General features: G+C 67.2%; 1 protein-coding gene across 2 annotated transcripts in view; it reads right to left on the bottom strand.

Annotated features, from left to right (window-relative positions):
• Positions 1-201: 201 nt before the first annotated feature.
• Positions 202-20,499, bottom strand: part of SBNO2 (strawberry notch homolog 2) — a 51,613-nt gene continuing 31,315 nt past the window's right edge. For both annotated transcript variants that reach the window (XM_087425857.1, XM_087425858.1), the window contains 28 exons: positions 17,332-17,493; positions 14,813-14,896; positions 14,478-14,574; positions 13,647-13,801; positions 13,400-13,533; positions 13,218-13,308; positions 13,001-13,144; positions 10,691-10,808; positions 9,936-10,041; positions 9,453-9,606; positions 8,356-8,532; positions 7,998-8,095; positions 6,977-7,059; positions 5,432-5,623; positions 4,753-4,922; positions 4,390-4,521; positions 3,859-3,994; positions 3,655-3,767; positions 3,493-3,564; positions 3,293-3,401; positions 3,043-3,117; positions 2,727-2,870; positions 2,458-2,552; positions 2,292-2,384; positions 2,053-2,184; positions 1,811-1,887; positions 1,426-1,616; positions 202-1,337 (listed from right to left, as the gene is read on the bottom strand). In XM_087425857.1, the coding sequence (XP_087281983.1) occupies positions 850-1,337; positions 1,426-1,616; positions 1,811-1,887; positions 2,053-2,184; positions 2,292-2,384; positions 2,458-2,552; positions 2,727-2,870; positions 3,043-3,117; positions 3,293-3,401; positions 3,493-3,564; positions 3,655-3,767; positions 3,859-3,994; positions 4,390-4,521; positions 4,753-4,922; positions 5,432-5,623; positions 6,977-7,059; positions 7,998-8,095; positions 8,356-8,532; positions 9,453-9,606; positions 9,936-10,041; positions 10,691-10,808; positions 13,001-13,144; positions 13,218-13,308; positions 13,400-13,533; positions 13,647-13,801; positions 14,478-14,574; positions 14,813-14,896; positions 17,332-17,493 (3,822 nt within the window). In that variant the 3' untranslated portion in view covers positions 202-849. The remainder of the gene's footprint in view (positions 1,338-1,425; positions 1,617-1,810; positions 1,888-2,052; positions 2,185-2,291; positions 2,385-2,457; positions 2,553-2,726; positions 2,871-3,042; positions 3,118-3,292; positions 3,402-3,492; positions 3,565-3,654; positions 3,768-3,858; positions 3,995-4,389; positions 4,522-4,752; positions 4,923-5,431; positions 5,624-6,976; positions 7,060-7,997; positions 8,096-8,355; positions 8,533-9,452; positions 9,607-9,935; positions 10,042-10,690; positions 10,809-13,000; positions 13,145-13,217; positions 13,309-13,399; positions 13,534-13,646; positions 13,802-14,477; positions 14,575-14,812; positions 14,897-17,331; positions 17,494-20,499) is intronic.

Here is a 20,499-nt window from a genome sequence, read left to right as displayed (position 1 = left end):
CACACACAGCCGGACACAGCGGGTGCAGACAGCAAGGTGTGGCTGTGGCCTAAGGAGTGGGCCCCCTCTGCAGGCGGCAGCCACCCCACCTCACTCTCCAGGGCGGGGCCGCAGCAGGTGCCCCCTGAAGACCCTCCTGGAGCAGACCCGCTGCTGTACCCCGCACTGTTCCTGCAGGCCGGAGGAGCAGACGTGGGGAAGTAGTGAAAAGGCACATATATTTAAAAAAGATCTCTTTACATATATACACCTGACATAATTATAAATACAGATAGAAACTGGGGGCCGCCCATCCCGTGGACTCCCAGAGCAGATTCCGGGGTCTGGGAGAGGCGGCCGGGCAATAATTTAGGGAGCAAAGAACAAGAAAAGGGAATTGCATATATTAACGGGGGTCTGCCCCACGGAGCCCCCCAGAGAGGCGGGGCCCTGAGCACCTGGGGTTTCCTGAGTTTCCAGCTCTTGGGGCACCCAGTTTTGTGGATTTCAGGAGTCGGGGCCTGGTGCCCCCGCCCAGGCCTGGAGGGCAGGAGAGGAGAGAGGCACAGACAGGGCGGCCCCCACCCGCGGGCCCCGCATCGTCCTGAGTGGGACCTGCACGCACCGCCGCCTCACCAGGCAGGGGGCGCCCCACAGGGCCGGCAGCTTCCGGGGGGTCTGCCCAGGCAGGCACGGCCGGGAAGGCACTGCAGTGAGGCCTGGAGGCTGGAGGAGGGCGCCCCCGCCCCCCTTCTCTCAGTAGTCGGCAGGAAGCCTGGGCCCTGCTCACCCCCGATCACCCCCGCCTCGGTGGGAGAAGGCAGCGCCTGTGTAGACGCAGTACTACAGATAAATAGGTTTCGTCCGGGCCTAGGAGTTGGGGAAGTGGGGGCTGAAGTGGATGACGCTCTGCCGCTCGGGGCCCGCCCCGCCCCCCGCCACCCCCGCGCCGGCGCCCAGCGGACCGGGGGGCTCGGCGGGCGGCACGGCGTTGAGCGAGCGCAGCATGTCCTCCAGGACCTCCTTGAAGTTGATGTCGCAGCCCTGGTGCACGAGCGCCGCGGGGTCGGGCGGCGCGTCGGGGGCGCCCAGCAGCAGGCCGGGCGGGCCGGGCCGGGCGTCCGGGGGCGGCGGGAAGGCGAAGGGCGAGGGCGGCGGGAAGGCCGGCGCCGGCGGGCTGTAGGTGAGGTCCAGCACCTCGCCGGGGCCCACGGACAGCGAGAGCGGGCCCAGGGCGGGCGTGCGCGGCGGCGGCGGCGGGAAGCCGCGGCCCTGCGCGTTCCTGCGCTTCACGTCGGCGTCCATGAGCCGCAGCTCCTGCAGCACGCGGCGCACGCAGCCCTCGGGGATCTTGATGCCTGCGGGGGGCGGGGGGGCCGCGGTCAGGGCCGGCCGCCCGCCCCGCCCCCACGCCGCCCCGCCCCGGGGCGCGCCCGCGTCGCTCACCGACTTGCTTCTTCTTGTCCTTGGTCTTGAGGCGCACGATCTGCAGGTAGCTGCTGCTCGTGACGTCGGCCATGACGGCGGCGATGCGGCCCCACACGCGCAGCAGGGCCCCGCACAGCATGTAGTGGTGGCGCAGCCGCAGGCCCTGCACGCAGTCCTTGCCCTCCTGCACCAGCCGGCACGGCCGGTTCCTGCGCGGCGGGCGGACACACGGACACAGACGGGGCGCTCAGAGCGGCCCAGGGAGACGCTCCACCTCCTCGGGGTCCCGGGACGCCCCAGACGCCCCCCGCGCCCCCTCCCGCCCGGCGCTGTGTCGGGGACCGTCCCCCCGAGAGCGGGGCGGGGCTGTGCAGTGCGCCCCCCGTCCAAATCCGACCCTCACCACAACGTGTGGCTGCAGTGCGTCAGCGAGAAGCTGTAGCTGCTCTCCCAGTGCTCGCGGGCCTCCTCCGCCGCCACCTGCGGACACGGCCACGTGAGCCCAGCGCAGGCGGGGACACTGAGGCCCGGGGCGCCCCGGGCCTGCTCAGCCTGCACCTGCCGGCTGCACGGGGCGCCGGCCAGGAACCTGAATAACGGGGCCCCGAGCCGCGCGTCTGGGGACCGGCCCCCGCCCCGGCCTACCCGGTGGAACTTCCGGCAGAGCCCGTCGAGGGTCTCTGGCTGGCTCTGCCGCCCGATGTTGGGCTTGTAGACGGTGAAGAGCTTCCCGCGGTTCTGCTCGGCCAGGAGGCAGCTCGGCTTGTTGCCGCGAACCTGGGGGGAGGCGCGTGTGAGGCGGCGGCGGGCGCCGCACGTCCGCGGTGGGGTCCCCGAGGACGCCCCCTCCCCCCCCACCCCGCACCGCCCGGGGTCCCGCCCACCTTGTGGGAGAGGTAGAAGCCGTCGTGGGCGCCCGTCAGCTCCAGCGACCTGGCGTAGGCCTCGTCCCACCTGAGGCCGCGGTCCACGCTGATCTAGGACGGCACGCGCGCGTTAGGGCCGGGCCGGGGCGCGGCAAGGGGGAGGGCGCGGGGCCAGGCCGCTCACCTTGTAGAAGACCACCTGCCCGTCCTGCGGGTGCCCGGGGGCCAGGAACACCTGCTGGCTCTCCTCGTAGATCTCGTCGATGCCCGGAGCCAGGTCTGGGGAGAGGGCCGTCGGACGCGGTGAACGGGGTGAGCGGTCCAGCCTGGGGCCCGCGCCTCCACGGGTGTCAGCATGCCCCTGGCCTTTGGGGGGCCTCAATGCCCAGCTCTAGGGCCTCCCCCCCCCACCCCCGGGAGCGCGGTGGGGGTCGCTCGCAAGCCCGCGCTCACCCAAGATGCCCATGTCGTATTTGCCCTCCTTCTTGTCCACCTCGATGAGGTGGTCGAAGGTGTCGGAGAAATACTGGAACAGCGCGTTCTGCTTGTGCACCTCCAGCCCCAGGATGCGGTTCAGGAACTTGGTGATGGAGCAGTCTGCAGGGCCGCGGGCGGGGGCCTCAGGCTGCGTCAGGAGCGCCCGCCCGCCCACGCCCCGGAGAATGGGCGACCCTCCTGGGGGGTGTGGGGACGCCAGTCCGGGGAGGGTGGGGGACCCGCCTGGGGGGTGTGGGGACGCGCCCACGCGGAGAGCGCGCGCGGGACTCACCCCTCTCCACGTCCAGGCCGCCGGACCTGGACTCGCGCCCGACAATGCCGACCGAGAGCAGGCCCTGCTTCATGTCTGCGGAAAGGGAGGCCTTACGCGGGGTCCTCGGGCGCCGGTCCCTCCCCAGCCCGCGGGGGCCCCTTGGTGGGAGGAGTCCTTGGACACACATCCAGTGCACCAGTCCCAGCGCCCCAACCTGCTCGGGGCGCACCAGCCCCGCCCCCCAGGGGGCCCGCGTGCCCCCGCTCACCGCGGAAGAAGGCGGCGTCCCCTCCGGGGTAGCCCCGGGGCAGCGGCACCTTGTTCTCCGTCTGGCTCAGGATGGTGGTGAGGACACAGTTGAGGGCCCGGGCGCCGTACTGAGTGGAAGCGAGGAGAGCCGGGTCAGGGGCTGCGCTGCGGCCCCGGGACCCCTGCTTTCCGGGCCCCGCCCCTCCACGCCCCAGGTACCTTGTTCTCAAAGTTGTACTTGCTCAGGTCTCGGGACTCGGTGGCGCGGCGGTCCCCGTGGGTCAGAGCCCCCTGCCGGGACGGGAAGGCCGTCACGCGCGCCCCGGCCCCTCCCCGAGGAACCGCCCCCGCCCGAGGGTCCCCGCCCGCCCGCCCGCTCACCAGGCTCTCCAGCCGCTTGGCGACGATGGAGGCAAACCTGCGCTCCCCGGCCAGCTCGGAGATGAGGAACACGTACTCGGGCGCCGAGACCTGGTTGGACCGGTGGGTGCGGCCTGAGGGCAGAGGGGACGTTCAGGGACCATCCGGGGCGGGGCCAGCCGGGCGGGGCGGGGCGGTCAGCCCGGGGGCGGGGCCGGCGCTCACCGAACTGCTGGATGGCGCGGTCCGCGCTCCAGGGCAGCTCGAGCGTCATGTGGACCCGGCGCCGCTGGTTCTGGACCCGGCGGTCGGCTTGGAGGGAGACGCCGGAGCTGGAGGCCTCCGAGATGATGGCCACGAGCTGGGGGACGCGGACGGGCCAAGTTGGCGGCGGGGGGGGCAGCCCACCCGCGGCTTCTTGCCCCTCGCACCCCACGCCCGGGGCCACCTGGACTCGTTTACGGGTGACCCGCACCGAGTCTCGGTGCCTGCCTGTCGGGGGCACTGTGGGCTTGGAATGGAGTCAGGACCACCCCGCTCACCCCTGGAGGGAGCGCCCTGCTCAGGCACACGTGACGCGCGCACACGCGTGAGAGATGCACACGGACACAGCAGGGGCTGGGGTGGCCGTGGTCCCTGAGCCAGCCCCTCAGACCCCCGTGCCTCCCCCGTCACCTGGGCCCTCTCGGGCTCCTCCCACAGCACACGGGTGCCCCGGAGACCCCACAGTGGCCCTCCCCTCCCTGCGTTCCCCACCTTCTCCCCGCTCATGAAACGCTCCTTCTCCCTGAGGTTCACGTGGTCGATGGAGAGGCCCTGCTCCGCCCGAGACTCGAAGGCCACGGTCCCGTCCGGCCTGGACACCACGCGGCCCTTCCTGCCGGTCATCTGTGGCCGTGGCGGGGGCAAGGCGACAGGCTGTCAGCCGGTGTGGCCGCCCAGGGGCTGGTCCCTGGGTGCCTCAGTTTCCCCGTCTCCCAACCTGGGACCCTGGGCCTCCCGGGGGTGTGTGTGTGGGGGCAAAGCGCATGCCTTTGCACTACATCCTAGGCTTTTATCACACAGCAGCAGAGCTGGGCAGGGACTCGTGGTGGCCACCAGGGGGCGCCCCGGGCTCACCTCAGCCACGCGCTCAGGGCCCCCCAGCTGGTCGACGAGCTCGTCCAGGGTGTTGAGCGGCAGCTCGCGGCCCAGCGCCCGCACCTTGGCCAGCAGGTCCTGCTTCAGCCGCTCCACGTGCTCCAGGACACCAGGGCCGTGCAGGTCCCGCTGCGGGGGGCACAGCGAGCCTGCGGGGCCCAAGGGTCAGGGCACCAGCCAGGCCACCTGCCCACAGCCCCCTGTGGTGGGACTCAGCCCGGGGCCCTCGAGGACGAGTGGGAGTGGGGACAGCTGGGTGCACAGGCGGCCCTGGGGGCACCGTGGACCCTGTCACATCGCTTTTCTGTGCTGGCTCCCCGAGACCAGCTGAGGTATGGGATGGAGCCTCCCTGCGTAGAGCCCCCACGTCTGGGCCCAAGCCCAGCGACCTCACCAGCCACCCAGGGGCAGTGAGGACCCCCGACACCATGTGGGGCTGGGGAGCAGGGAGGACAAACGGAAGCTCAGGGCCCAAGTGCCCCCAGCTGCAGGGCTGGTGAGGGAAGGAGGCTCGGCTGGGGTTCCAGAACATTCTCCCTCGCCCAGACTGCCCGTGTGAACCGGCCCTGCCTCTGAGCAGCCACGTGGCCCCGACCTCCCCTCTCCGAGCCACAGTCTCCCCATCCGTGAGGTGGGGAACACCGGGCCTGGGCCTCACCGCGGTCGTCAGCCGGGAGCCCGATGGCATCCACGATGACCACGTCGTCGTCCACCAGGGACTCGGGGGAGGAGTGGAAGTCGCTGTCCAGGCCGGCGTCCGACTCAGTGCTGCTGTCGTCGCTGATGCGGATCACGCCCGCCACCTCGCACACCAGCCGGGGCGCCTTGGCCCCACGGCCCCGTGGCCGCCCTGCGGGGGAGGAGCCAAGGTCAGCAGGCCAGCCTCTCCCCCGTCGCCGGGGCCTGGGCTGGGGGGCCCGCTCGGGTGAATCCCTACGCTTTCGGCTGCTCTCCTGGGTCACGCTGTTGGCCAGGGCTCGATGTCAGGGCAGATTTAACATCCCCGACTTCCTGACATGGTGATGCGTCCTCGGGTGGTGCCTGGGGAGGCCGCACGCCCATCCTCAAGAGGTGGCCCTGGGTGGTTGGCCAGAGGATGTGCCTGGGCCCTGAGGGGACAGTAGTCCAGGACACCCTGAAGGCTGGTCTGGGAGGTGGAAGGGAGGGACTAGGCGGTGGGGTCGGCTCTGCCCCCAGGCCTGGCTGTGTGACCTCAGTGAGGTGCCTGGCCTCTCTGAGCTTCACTTCGGCTCACTGAGCTGACACTCGGCCTTCGCCTGAAAGAACGGCGGCTGCCCACACCAACAGGTGTGATGAGGACCACTTCCTCGTCCCAGGATGCTCTTTTTTTTTTTTTTTTAATAATTTTATTTTTTTTCCCCGAAGCCCCAGTAGATAGTTGTATGTCATAGCTGCACATCCTTCTAGTTGCTGTACGTGGGACGCGGCCTCAGCATGGCCGGAGAAGCGGTGTGTCAGTGCGCACCCGGGATCCGAACCCGGGCCGCCAGCAGCGGAGCACGCACACTTAACTGTTAAGCCATGGGGCCGGCCCCCCAGGATGCTCTTTAAAGGGCCCCGTCCTAGTCCACACGGCCGGCGTGGTTTTAGCCGCGGGCTCGCTTCCACTGGGGCAGCGCGAGGCTGTGTGCCAGGATCCCGTGGCCCTGCCTTCTGGGGTGAGGCTGAAGGCCGCAGAGTGTGGCCGCGTGGGGACGAGCTAGCGGCGCCCGCTCCTGCAGCACCGGGCTTTTTTCTAACTTGGCAGCAGAGGAAGGTCTCTGGCTCTGCCGGACCCACATCTCCTGGGCGGGCAGCGCGGCCGGGAGACTGCTGCCCGCAGGTTTCTCTCTAGAGAACCTCTGCTCCCCGCCCGCCCTCTGCACCCATCAGACCCTGGACGCCCTCCCCCACAAGCCGACTGTGGTTTCGTTCTTCCTTTGCAGGGGGATGCTGGGAAAGGGGCAGCATCCCACCCCCTTGGGCTGCTCTGGAGGAGTAGGGTGGGGGTCAGCGGTTAGGCCTGCTTAGTGACAGAATCCCGTGTGGCTCTGCAGAGAGCAGCAGAGGGGGCAGCGGAGTGACCAGCCAACCCACGGACGATGCACAAAAAGGAGAGACTGGAGGGCAGCAGCAGGACGGAGCGAGGACAAGTGGGAGGCCCAGGAGGGCCACAAGCCAAAGCCGCGGGCGGGGTGCTTACGTTTTCTCTTGCTGCCGGCTCCTCTCTCTCGCTTTCTTTTGGTTGAAGGAAAGTGCTTCTGAATCAGAGACAGGAAGACACCCCTGAAAGTGAAAAGCTGAGTTTATTCACTATGAAGACAGGTCCTGCTGTCCGGCCAGGAGACCCGGAAGGCCACTGGGTCCTGTGTACAGTTTGCTCTGGGGTGGGGGGCACCCAGCACCAGGGGCCCTGCGGTGGGTCAGAGGGAGGGGCTGGGCCTGGGCCGAGGGCCTCACTTCAGGGCTCAGAGAAGGGGGGAGGGGGGTGGAAAGGAGCTGTGAGGACAGCAGGGTGGGGTGCCCACCCGCACGCAGTGGGCCTGTGGCTGCAGGGGGTGCAGATTAGCTGTGATGGACTGGGCTTGGGGCCGGGGTCTGGGTGGGGCTCCCGCCGTCAAAGGGCCCTCGGCTCTGCCCACACAGGCTGACCGTCTCGGAGGGATGAGGGGCAGCCGCAGATGGCGGCTCCCAGCATCGGGGCAGGTGGGGTGGGTTTGAGGAGGGGTTGGGGCTCCCTGGAAAAAGGAGATGACGCCAGGCTGGGGGGGAGCTGGGATGAGGAGGAGCTGGCAAGGGGCCGTGCTGGGACCCTGGCCCAAGCTGGGCTGGAGCGCCTTCCTAGCCCTGGGAAGAGAGGCCAGGGGCTTTGGGGACCCCAAACGCCAGTCTCTGAAATCAGCGGACTCCTCCTTGACAACAGCGCTGTCCCTACGTGGGGGGGCAGCCAGAAGCCTTGTTCTGAAACCCCGGGACCCTCTGAGCCCTGTGGCCGCCCGTGGTTAATCTTTCGGGCTTTAAATCTGGAGCTGGGCCTAAAGCACGGGGGGTCGAGGGTGGCGTCTCCTGCCTGCCCACCTGCTCCCGGGGCTGGGGGGTCTCGGGGCAGCACCAGGCCACAAGTAGGCCCCCAGGGAGGCCCAGCGAGCAGGGGCACCTTCTCAGGTCACACAGCAAGGGGGTCCCGGGCGCGGCCGCCCCGCCCACCCCTGGGCGCCACTCACTCAGCAGCGGAGACGAAGCAGTCGAGTTGCCCGTCCTTCTCGTCCAGCACCTCCCGGGTCCGAGCCTCACCCGTGGACTGCAGCCCGATCACCACGCACTGCGGGGGGCGAGGGGGTGAGCTGGGCCCTGGGACCCCCCACCAGCCCTGAAGCGTGGCCCAGAGGGAAGCCCCAGGCCACCCAAACCCAGCCCCCTGCAGCCGTAGTCTGCCTCAGTTTCCCCCCCTCCCTCCCCTTGTGTCCCACTCGTTGCCCGGCCCCCAGCACCCCCAGATCCACCCGGGACTCCGCATGGCAGCCGACTGCCGGCCCCGGCCCCCCTCGCTGTTCTCTGCCCGGCCCGCCTCCGCCCGCTCACCTTGTCCCGGGCCAGCTCCTCGCGGGCCAGCTCCACCAGCCGGCGCACCTTGGCGGCCACGCACAGGTACTTGAAGAAGCGCTGGTGGGCCGACCAGAACTGACCCCACAGCGACTTGCGGGATTCCAGGCCGATCCAGTCGGCCGCCTGCTGGAACACGCTCAGGGCCTCGGCCCACTGCAACAACACGGCCCACTCAGCTCGCCGCCGCCCGGCCGCTGCCCATCCCCGCCCGGGACCCGGGACCCGGGACCCAGGCCCACTGGCCCCCAGCCTCCTGGAATTTGGGGCCAGGGGTGGGGGTCGTAAGAAGAACAAGAGAGGCGCCGCCAATAGCCCAGGAGTCAGCCATGTTAAAAAACCAAAACGTGTGACGCAGGCGAGGCCACGGTGGAGGGAGCAGTCACAAGGGGCAGGGCAGCTGCAGTGACCGCCTCCCGCCAGCAGACACTCGTCTCCGACAGTTTAGACCAGGGGTCTCAACGGGGCAACTCTGCCCCCAGGGGACACTGGGTGACGTCTGGGGACATCTGGCGTTGTCCCACTGGGGAAGCTCCTGGCATCGAGTGGGTGGGGCCAGCGATGCTGCTCAACCCCCACAGCGCCCAGGACGGCCCCCCACAGAGAGTGACCTGGCCCGAATGTCCACAGTGCTCAGGGGGAGGCCCTGTGTTGGTTTGACCTGAAAGAACCATCTAGAACACAGGCAGGGCTGCTGCTCAGGGCTCATCCCGTGTGGGTGGGATCTGACAGAACACGGAAACCCATCCACATGGAGGGGACGCTGAAGGAGACGGGGGCCAAGCCACAGGCCACAGAGACGTGGACACTGAAAACGGCCATGCGCTCTGGGTCACGACCTGGGGGAAAGTGCTTGCAGATGGTGGGAAGGGGAGGCGGCCGGTCCTACGCCCACGTCATTAGTCACTTAAGGATCCCTGACCTGAACAGAACCGAGGCACTGGGCTCCCGCCAAACACCAGCAGGCGGGCCGGCTGCTGCCCCCCTCCGTGACTTGACAAGCCCCTGTGGCGTCTTTAAGGACGAGGAGCAACGCACAGAGTGTCCACGTGGCGGAGACCCCCCCGTCTGCTCACCAGCAGGGCCGCGTGGTTGTAGACGTGCTCGAAGGCCGGGGCCAGCGGGATCTCCTCAATGCGGAAGGTGACGCCAGAGAAGCTGAGCTGGCGGGCGATGTACATGCCGCTGACCTTCATGTCCATGGCCACGATCTCCATGGCGCCCACGCCCCTGCGGACAGGGACAGGGCCCTGAGCGCGGGCCGGGACTTGTCCACCACATATGGGGTCCCACCTAGCGATGAACTGACTCTGGGGAGGGCTGACACCTGGGGCTGAGCCCCGGCGGGGAGGAGGGGCTGGGTACAAGGACACGGCACGTGCAGAGGCCCTGGGCTCTGTTTGCTGCGGCAGATTCTCATTTTACGATCCCTCTGGGGGCCAGAGGAGTGTGAGCTGGGGTGTGGAGGGGGCACACGGACACCAGGCCCCAGTGTGTGATGAGCAGGGCCCCCAGGGGGTCCCCTGCTGCCTCCGTCACGGGCAGGGAAGGGTGCTCACCTCTTCTCGATGGCATGCAGAAACTCCTCAAAGGTCCGGAAGGGCGTGCCCTCACCCCAGATGCCCAGGCGGCTCATGTAGATCATGTTCCGGGGCTCGGAGGCACCTGGGGGGAGGTGCCGTCAGCTCCTCCAACCCAGCGAGGTCGGGGGGGCCTTGAACATGGCCAGAAATGGCCCGAGGGCCAGGAACGGGGCTGAGGCTCTCAGAAAAGTGCCCACAGGTGGGGTGCCGAGGAGCTGGAGCCAGCGGGCAGAGGGGAGCCCCTGATGGGGGTTGGCGTCTGCCTGGGGAGAGTGACCTCTGCCTTCAGGCCAGGTTGTATGGGGTGCAGACAAGCAAAGCCACGGATGGCATATTGGATGCCACCCAACGGCTGGACCACAGCAGAAATCACTAATTGATCATGGCACATGCGATCAGGCACCCTCCCTGCCCCTGACATACTGGACACGCCCCAGGGCTGCACTAGAGCAGACAATGCTAATCGATGATCGCACGTACAATGAGGCTCCCCTCCCTGCCCGACACAATGGACACCCCCGCAACGGCTGCACCAGAGCAGACATCGCTAATTGATGACGGTAAGTGCAATCAGGTTCCCCTCCCTGCCCCTGACATACTGGACATCCTCCAGGGCTGCACCAGAGCAGACATCGCTAATTGATGATGGCACATGCGATTGGGCACCCTCCCTGTCCCTGGCAGCTGTCCTCAAAGACCAGCCCCACCCCCGCCCCCCACGGGCCCCTCACCTGTGGCGCTGGCATAGACCACCCTGGCCAGGGGCAGCTTGTTCTGCAGGTCCAGCACGGCCTTGCCCATTTTGGTGGAGCTGGCGTTCTTGGCTTTGTGACACTCGTCAAACACGATCTGGGGTGGTGTGGGTCAAGGACTGTTCTGGAAGGCAGGCTACCCACAGGCCCTGGCCTGACGCCCCCCCAGGCTGCCCGTTCCTGGTTGGGGGAACTCGGCAAGATGCCTGGGGGGGGGTGTGGCCACGGGGTGGGGGCCTTGGGTGTGCAAGGTCATGAGGGCAGGTGAGAACAGCCTCTGGGCCACACACGATGCTGACGTGTGTGTGACGGCCTTGTGAAGACCTCGAAGACGAGGCTGAAGCACAGACACGCACCCACCAGCATCAGGGAGGGGGGGCCTCTGAATGAGCGGTGGGCTGTGACTGTGCCCACCAGGAGCTGGGCTCGTATCACATTCACAACTGAACACGAGTCTGCACTGATCTCAATTTAAAAACGACGCGGAAAAACAAACTGAAAGATACAGAAAGTTCTTGACGTTTTAAGGGGGAAAAAGCAAGTTACAGACAAGGATGCCTATCATGAACCCACTTGAAAACAAAGTGTGTCTACACACACGTGTGCACATACACGTGATGTGCGTGTGTAAAGGGCTGACGGAGGACCTGCGAAAATACAAGAGAAGAACGGGAGCCTGGAGCCGAGCACACAGCCCCTCAGGGTGGAATGTTAACACTGTCGTCATTTCTACACGCTGCGTTGCCGAGTGTCAGTCAGGTGCCCAAGGCGCACCGTGACCCCAGTTCTCCATGTGGCCCGCAGGAGCTGTTCTGTACTGAGGCGAGTGTCTAACAGTAAACCTGTGAACACGCCCTTGTGCACAGAAAGGACACCCAGGCCCGCGTCCCCCTTCTGACCCATGATTGGGACCAGGAGCGAAGGGCACTTCTGGAGAGCGTGGGGGCCGGTCCCCCCACTTCTGGGAACAGCCTGGAGGAGACAGTGAGAAGGGGTCTCCCTGGACACACCCGCTCACTCCTGTTTATAAGGCAGAGAGACTGGAAACCACGGGAATGTCCCCAAGACCAGAAAATGGCTGTGTAAGGGCAGAGCAGTGTGACACTCGGGGACGAGCAAACCCGAGGGCTCAGGCGGGGAAGAGGAAATTGGGGTGAAATGGCACACACGGGACAGCCCGGGGCTCAGGAGGACAAATATCCTGCACGGCCGCCCCAGGCTCCACCGTGGGAACAGAGGCCGCCTCAGCAGCAAGAGGCAGGGTCTGGTGACAGATAAACGGGCACCCTCTGCAGACATCCCGGCGGGGAGCGGTAGGGCCCCTGGTGCCCACTGTGGGGCGGGGCGGGGGGGGGCGGCTGGGTGAGACTGAGGGGTCTGCTGGAAGGGTGTTAGAGAAAAAACGTGTCTGCACTCGGTGTGCAATTAGACAAGTTAGCGGAGATGCGGTCAACTCTGGCTTATTCTCCTACGCTTCACTTTCCCACAGTTCGGCAGGAGGAGAACAGAAGTGATCTAAGTTCCAGGGGAGAAAATGGGAAGGGTGGAACCAGCCCCCCAATCAGGGGTCTTCTTGCCACAGCCAGGAAGGGCCTGGGACCTGACACCCACTGGCCAAGCCCAGGCAGCCTTGCCTCCTGCAGAGCCATCCTCTGGGCCTCCTGGCCTGGCCTGCCCACCCCAGGAGTCCAGACCAACTGAGGGGGGAAAGTGCTCCACGCCCCCACACCTCCTGCCCGCGGTGTCACAGCAACCACCACCCTAGCCTGTGGTCACGGTCTGCCTGCTGGAGCCAGGAGGCCCAGCCAGACCGCCAGGGGCAGAGGACAGCGGTCACTGAGGGTGAACCTCGCAACGAGAACATTCCTCTGCCGAGAATTCCTCCCGCGTGAGGGGGTGGGGTCTCAGGCCCTCCGGGCTCCTTCCGCCCCGCCAGATCCCATCATGATGCAACCGGAGAGAGATGCCTCCCTGACCCCTCCCTGACCCCTCCCGACCCCTTATCCCACCAGCCCCCTCCAGCCCCACCTCCCTCCTCTCCCCTTCCCCTCCCCTCTCACCAGGCCCCCGCCCCTGTGGCCCCTTCCCTTCAAACCCGCCCCGTCCTTCCAGCCCACCCCACTTTGCCGCCTCCTCCCCCTGCCCATTCCCCTCCTCCCTCCCGGTCCTGTAGCCCCTTCCCTCGACCCGGCCCTGTCCTTCCACCCCACCCCACCTCGCCCCTTGCTCTCCTCTCTCCCGCCCCTGTAGCCCCTCCCCTGGCCCCCTCCCGCCCGCGGGCAAGGATACCACGCCGTCGAAGGCCTCCCCACACCACTCGAGGATCTGGCGGATGCGCGTGCGGTGCTGGCCGCCGGCCTGGCTCTCCCCGATCAGGGCGGAGTAGGTGGCAAACAGGACGCCCTCTGAGGTAGTGTTGTCGCCGTACTTGATCTGCGAGAGAGGCGGGCGTGGGCGCGCGCGGGGGACCCCGGGGCGGGGGCGCGGCGGCGGGGCGCACACCCACCTTGCTGAGCGCGTGCACCGCAATGCAGGGGGCCTCGATGTCGCGCAGGTCGCGCTCCGCGTCGTACTTGAGGTCGTTGGAGACGCTGAACCTGCAGGGCGGGGCGTCAGGGCCGTTCCCGCCCTCGCCCGGCAGCCCCACCCCGCCCCGCCCCACCCCGGCCAGGCCCGCGGGGGACCCACCACAGGGACTTCTTCCTGCCGCGCAGGTAGTTCTCCAGGATGATGCCGGCCACCGTGCGGCCCTTGCCCACGCCCGCGCCGTCGCCGATGAGGAAGCCGGCGCGCTGCCCGCCCGGGAGCAGGACCTCGTGTTGCTGCGGGGACGGGGAGGGACGGGGTCAGGCCGGCGGGGCGCCCTCCTGCCGCGGCCTCCCCAAGCGGGACCCCCCACGCGGGACGCAGACAGGGTGGGAGACGCCGGGGTCACCTGGCACGCGTAGGTGATGGCCTCCAGCTGCAGGGCGGACAGGGTCCCGCTGTCCGAGGCGGGCAGGGCGAGGGTGTAGGTGATGTCCGGCGGCGGGACGCTGGACAACGTGCTGGTCTCCACCACGCGGTCCGGGTGCTGCTTCCCGATCTTGGCTGGAGGAGCGTGGCCAGGGACAGGTCAGGGGCAGGGCCGGGTCAGGCCGAGGGCGTAGCCAGAGTTGGCTCAGAGGCGTGGCCCAGGGCAGGTCGTGGGTGTGGCCAGGGCCAGGTTGGGGGCGTGGCCCAGGGCAGGTCGTGGGTGTGGCCAGGGCCAGATTGGGGGCGTGGCCCAGGGCAGGTCGTGGGTGTGGCCAGGGCCAGATTGGGGGCGTGGCCCAGGGCAGGTCACGGGCAGGCCGAGAGCGAGCGGGAGCGTAGCCGCAGGTGGATCAGGGGCGTGGTCCAGGCCCGGTTGGGGGTGTGGCCAGGGGCAGACGGGGGCGTGGTGGAGGGGCAGACCAGGGGCGCGTAGGGGGCGTGGCCGGGGTCTCAGGGTCAGCTCCGGCGGGGCTGCCCTCAGAAGGGGGAGGGGGCCCATCCGCGCTTGGCACAAAGGATGGAGGCAGACCCCTGAAATCCTCGCTGGGGGACAGGGGGCGGCCTTACTTTCACACACTCTGGTTTGTTCCAGGCGTGGATTACCGCCAGGATTGCAGAACCACCCCCTGCCTGCCCACAGCTCCCATGCCTGCCTTCCCTGCTTGCGACCTGGAACCCAGCGCCCCAGGCCCAGTGGGGCAGTGTGGTCAGGTGGTGGGCACTGGGGGCTCCTCCCACAGGGCACACTCACACTTGGAGGGCACATAGTCAGCGTAGGTCTCCGTGTGGCCCAGCTCCTCCGCCTCGTCCTCCTCGGCCTCATCCTCCTCCTCGGGCTGACTCTGAGACTGAAGGCCGAGCCGTCATGCCGGGGACGGTCCTGTCCCCCCCAGCACAGCCACCCTCCCGCCAAGGGGCAGGGGCCTGGCCCACCAGCCAGCCCAGTGACGGGGGTGGTGGGGTCTCAGTCTCCCCATCTGTGAAACGGGCAGCCCAGGACCCAGGACAGGGCAAGTGCCTGAGTGTGAGTGGCCGTCCCTAGTCCCCAGGAGGAGCAGGCAGGGCTGGGGAAGGGGCCCAGCTCACCTGGTAGCTGATGAGGAGTGGGGTGCTGGGGAGGGAGGGCACAGGGTCCTGGAAGCCCGTAAATGACCCACTGGGCAGGAACAGCTGGAGGGGAGAGGGAGGGGAGACAGGCCGTCAGTCCAGAGGCCAGACGGGAGGAAGAAGCACCTCGATGGACCCGGCCCAGCCTCCGGGGGGCTCTCCATGCCGTCCTCTTGCCCTCGTCCAGGGCTGGCCGGTTCTGATGAATGACAGGCCCCTTCCCTTCAAGGTCCAGGCCCAGGACAGGCCTCCTCAGAGACTGGTGGCGAGACCCACTGTGTGCCAGGTTTCATGCACTGGGGAGCATGTTGGGTCCCTCGGGGGTGGGACGAGAGCCAGCAGGACTGTCTCAGGGGCAGGCAGGTGGGCCTGGGCCCTGTGAGCCTGACAGGGTGGTGACCACGCCTCGTCCCGCGCTGACATGCGGCCCGATTCATGCAGCATACAGGGCCGAGGGGCAGTCCCTGTGTTTCCTCCTGCCCCCAGTGCATAGGAGCCCCCAGGGGTGGTGGCTCCTCTGCAGGGTGAATTGGCTGGAACCCCCTGTCGCACAGATGACCAGAGCAGGGACATGTCCCAGACCACAGTCTGGCCCTGGGGAGACTGATAGCCCGAGAGTCTCGTCTAGGGGGATGGAAACGGGGCGGCCAGAGCCAGGTGCCTAGGCGGAGTCCCTCAGCCATGGGGGACGAGGCCTACCGGGGGTCTCAGAATCGACACGGCATCCAGAGCCCATAGACGGGCCGGGACACGAGACCCAAACCTCAGCAGACCGAGTCACATCCTGGCCCTCAACCTGCCCCCCAGGGCCTGTGCAATTCCAAAACATACTTGCTCCTCATGAATAAAAATCGTGAAAGTAACACGTGGGGCCATCTTAAAAAACCCCACCGTGAGACCCACAATAGCAATGGAGAAATCCCTTCCAGACCCTGTCCGCACATGGACCCCACCGTCCCAAGACCGAGGATCGTGAGGGCCGCGCCCGAGCACATGTGTCAGGGACGGTCTCGGGGCAACAAGGTCCCCGGGGGGGGTCGGTGACGTGACGACCAACTCAACTCCCACGACTCCCGCTGTTTCTAAGGTGAAGAACACGCCAGTTGTCTCAGAGAGAAAATAAAAGGGAAGCGAGGTACCGGGAGGCCAGCAACCTGCACTCAGTTCCCTCTCCCTTTTTGTTTTTAAATTAACAAAAACAAACAAACAAAGAGGCCGGGTTCCTGGAAGGCTGAGTCAGGGTTCCTGGCAGCCGGCAGGCGGGCAGCGTTGGGTTTCAGATGCCCTCCTGCCGCACGGGCCTCTCGTTCACCACGAGGAACTGGAGCTAGTGGGGGGGGCCCTGGAGGCAGGCAGCGCCCTGTCCCGCTGCGCCCCTGCGCCCGGGCACGGGGATGGGCCTGGGTCGCCCACTGAGGCTGCCAAGGGCGGGGACCGCACAGGCTGCCCCTGGCACCTCCCACCCCCGCCAGCTCCACACCTCCCAGGCCCGTGTGTCCTGCTGTCCAGTCACAGACCCTTCCTGTGGGCTTCCTGTGGTCCCTCAAGGTGACCGGGCAGGGTGTGCCCATCAGCGTCCACTAGTGTGTGGGCTACGTCCAGCTGCTGGATGGAAGAGATCACCCCCCTCTCCCAGCAGTGGGAAAGGCCTGGATGGTGTGAGCCCTGCTGCCCTCACCAGATACCCCCACTGCGCAGTCCTGGGAAGACACTGGAATGTCGGCATGGCGCACCTGGGACCCCCCTCACCCCAGTACCTCCGCCGTTCACGTCCTGCAGGAGGAGCTGCACGGACGCCAACCCCAGGGCTTTAGCCGCTGCAGAAAGCTGGCCACGAGCTGCCCGTTGCGCTGAGAAACAGGTCCAACCCCGCCTTGACCCGGGGCCCGATTCTGCCAACCTCACCCTCTGGGCTCCCACCCGGCCAGGCACTCAGCCCACCGCTGACCCCGGAGCCCATCGGACTTGCTTCTGCCTCTGACCCGGCTGATGCCTCCTCCTCCAGCCCTCAGCCCGAAACTGCCTCTCCGGGGGACCCCTCCCTGCCCACCAGCTCCGTCCCATCACGTAACCTCATGCTCCTCTAGCCCAGGATCGCCCCTCAGCCTGTGGATGTTCAGAGCCGGGTCATTCTCTGTGACGGCTGTCCTTGCGCTGCGGGGTGTGAGCAGCATCCTGGGCCCCACCCACTTGACACCAGCACCCCTCAAATGTCCTCAGACATCGCCCAGTGTCCTCTGGGAGCAGAATCACCAGAAGGAGAACCAACATTGGAAATGGCTTTTCCCTCACCTCCTGGTAGACCCAGCAGAGCAGGGGACAGCCAGGGCCCCACACACGGCAGGGCATGGAGGTCCAGCCACCCGCGGCACTGAGAAGACCTTTCATGAGGACCCTCGACCCACAACCTGGTCTGCATCTGTGAACAGCCCAGACCTGCCCCAGCCCAGGGACAGGGCTGCGGACAGCTGACGGCACAGAAACCGAGGGGCACTGACCTTGTCGTGGGCAGAGGGGCCGGTGCTCACGTCCCAGATGGTGGGCACCTGGCTGAGGCTGTCAGCGGGCAGGAAGTCAGGGGTGTCGGCGATGTCTGAGAGGGAGTCCACGGACGAGGAGAAGATGGAGGCATTGGAGAGGTCGTCAAGGAACGAGGAGTCCTGCAAGACAGGCTGGTGAGGGGCCACCGGACAGGTGCACAGAGCGTCCACCCACATGTGGACAGGTGCACGGGGCATCCACCCACATGTGGACAGGTGCACGGGGCGTCCACCCACGCGCAAACAGGTGCAGGAGGTCCACCCACACATGGACGGGACACGGGGAGTCCAGTCACGCACGGGCAGGTGCACGGGGTCCACCCACACATGGACGGGGCACCGGGCTCCAGCCACGCACGGGCAGGTGCACGGGGTCCACCCACACATGGACAGGGCACCGGGCTCCAGTCACGCACGGGCAGGTGCATGGCATCCACCCACGCGCGGACAGGTGCACAGGGGTGTCGACCCACACACAGACAGGTGCACAGGGTGTCCACCATTGCACGGGCAGGCGCACGGCGTCCACCCACGCACGGGGACAGGCGCACGGGGCGTCCACCCACGCACGGGCAGGTGCATGGAGTGTGTCCACCCACACAGGGCAGGTGCACCGGGCAACCACCCACGCACGGGCAGGTGCATGGAGAGTGTCCACCCACACAGGGCAGGTGCACCAGGCAACCACCCACGCACGGGCAGGGGCACGGCATCCACCCACACGGGAACAGGGGTGCAGGGCATCCACCACAACAGGGACAGGTGCTTGGCGTCCACCCACGCACGGGCAGGTGCACCAGGCATCCATCCACACAGGGACAGGTGCATCAGGCATCCACCCACACACGGACAGGTGCACGGGGTCCACCCACACAGGGACAGGTGCAGGGGTGCACCCACACACTGGAATATGATGCAGCCATGAAAAGGAGTGAAGCCCTGACACAGCCACACCGCGGATGGACCTTGAACACACGATGCTCAGTGAGAGAACCAGACACAGAGGGACACGTGGTGTGTGATTCCATTGATGTGAAATGTCCAGAACAGGACATCCAGACAGAAAGTGGGTTCCTGGTTGCCAGGGGCTGGGGAAGAGGGATAGGAAGTGACTGCTGATGGGGATGGGGTTCTTTTGCGGTGATGGAATGTTCTGGAATTGGACAGAGGTGGTGGATGCACGACTCTGTGAATGTACCCAGAACACTGAAGTATGTGCTTTAAATGGGTGAGCTGTACGGTATGTAAACTGTATGTCAATAAAGGTGTTTAATAAATAAAGGAAAGAAGCGAGCAGGAGTGACAAGGGAGCCCCCACATAGGCAGCACCAGGAGAAGGTGCCAGGCGCCCCATGCCACCCTTGGCCCTTCCAGTGGAGGAAGTGGCCTAGTGGAGGGATGTCAGGATGCAGGAGCAAAGCCAGGGGGTCCCCGAGCTGCCCTCCCTTCTGGTCACAGGCACAGCGGGCCTGTGTGTGCCCATTCTGCGCTAGACATGGGGACAGGCGGGGACCAGCCCCTCAGGGTTCCTGGACCAGTGGGGAGTGAGCCCCCCACCAGAGACCCCACAGCGCCCCACTGGGTTGGGGTGCCCGCTTTGCAGACAGGGACCCTGAGCGCCCCGGAGCTGGGGAGGGCGCAGGCCCGTCCGCCTCCCTGAGCCCCTCCAGGACCAGATCAGGGGGTGGGGGAGCAGCCCTCAGCCGACCCCCACAGGGAGGGACCCCCCCAGAGGGAGGGGGCCCCCAGGCCCTCCTGGCCTGCCCACCGTGGCTGCAGAGGGCAGGGTCAGCTGACATGTGGCCCTGACACATTTCAGGTCACTCGGTGGCACATTTCCCGAGCAGGGTGGGGGCCGGTGGGGATGGCCGAGGCTACACGGAGAAGCCGGGGAGAGCCGCCCTCGGGAACCCCCAGATCCCGAGCACTGTTTACACGTCTCTGCCTGTTGGGGCTGTTCGCAGTCGTGGCCGGGCAGCTGCAATGCCGGGTGCACGTGTCCCACTAGCCAGCAGGGAAAGGCCGGGAGGATGGCGGGGGCTGACCGGCAGGGGTCTCAGATCAGGGGACTCTGGGGAGGAAGGGGACGCCTGGGCCCTAAGCCCGCCCCGATGTGCCCAGCTCGGGCTTCGAGGCCACAGCTGAGCTGGCTTCTGGGGGCAGAAGGCAGGTCACTGAGAACAGGCCCCCAGGGTCGGCCTGCGCCAGGCCTGCCCCATGTCCCCATGTTCCTGGGGCCCCCCTCCCATCGATCTCTGTCAGAATCAGATCCCTACTCCCTGGGGTGGGGCCTCTCCAGGTGACACCATCTGGCTTCCTAAGGCTCCGTGCTCAGACGCCAGCGCACCCGGGGATGGGGCCAGGGTCCACCCAGCAGCCTCCCTGGGGATAGCGGGACGGGGGGGCCTCAGTCTGCCCATCTGCGGGATGGGATCGGTCCTAGTGCTGACCGGGGGTCAGAGGCCATGTGGGAAAGACCCCCCCATGGCCAACGGCACATGGGGAGTTGAGGGGACGGCCACTCGCTTCCACAGCGTGCAAGGAGAGAGCTCTGACCACCAGGCCTCTCCTCGCCTCTGCCCCAGTGGAGGGATGCATCCGCCTGGACCCCCAGGGGGCAGACCCCACCCTCCCCACCACCATCTCCAGCCAGTAGGACCTGGCGGTGTCCCGGGCAAGTCCAGGTGAGGAGGCGGGGCCTGCGGCTGCCCAATGGGGAGGCAGATGTTGGCGGGCAGGACAGGCTCGGGCACAGGGGCCTGGGAAGGTTGATGAAGCCCCGACTCCAAGCTCCGGGACAGAGGCAAGAGGCAACCCCAGCCCAGGAGCGGAAGGGGCACCTCAATGCTCCCTGGGGCGCCTGGCACCCTCACGAGAGCCTGGTGACTCTACAGGCCAGAGCAGCCATCTGGGGGGGAAACTGAGGCAGTGGTGGGCGGGTCCGGCCCTGCTGACCCCGAGGCTTGCTCTCTGCCCTCCGGGACCTCTTCTGGGCTCCACCCCATCCCCGGGCAGCTGGGGTCCAAGGTAGGCCGGCCCGAGTACGGCAGACGATGCCAGGGAAGGCTGGACTGCAGAAGCTGGCCACCCGGTCCCCGTGAAGTGACAGGGCAGAGACCCCCAGAG

Source organism: Ceratotherium simum, chromosome 39, assembly GCF_057802395.1.
Source record: "Ceratotherium simum simum isolate JZ-2026a chromosome 39, ASM5780239v1, whole genome shotgun sequence".
NCBI classification, from domain to species: Eukaryota; Metazoa; Chordata; class Mammalia; order Perissodactyla; family Rhinocerotidae; genus Ceratotherium; species Ceratotherium simum.
Note: the sequence above shows the minus strand (reverse complement) of the source record. Positions and strands in the feature narration are given on the sequence as shown.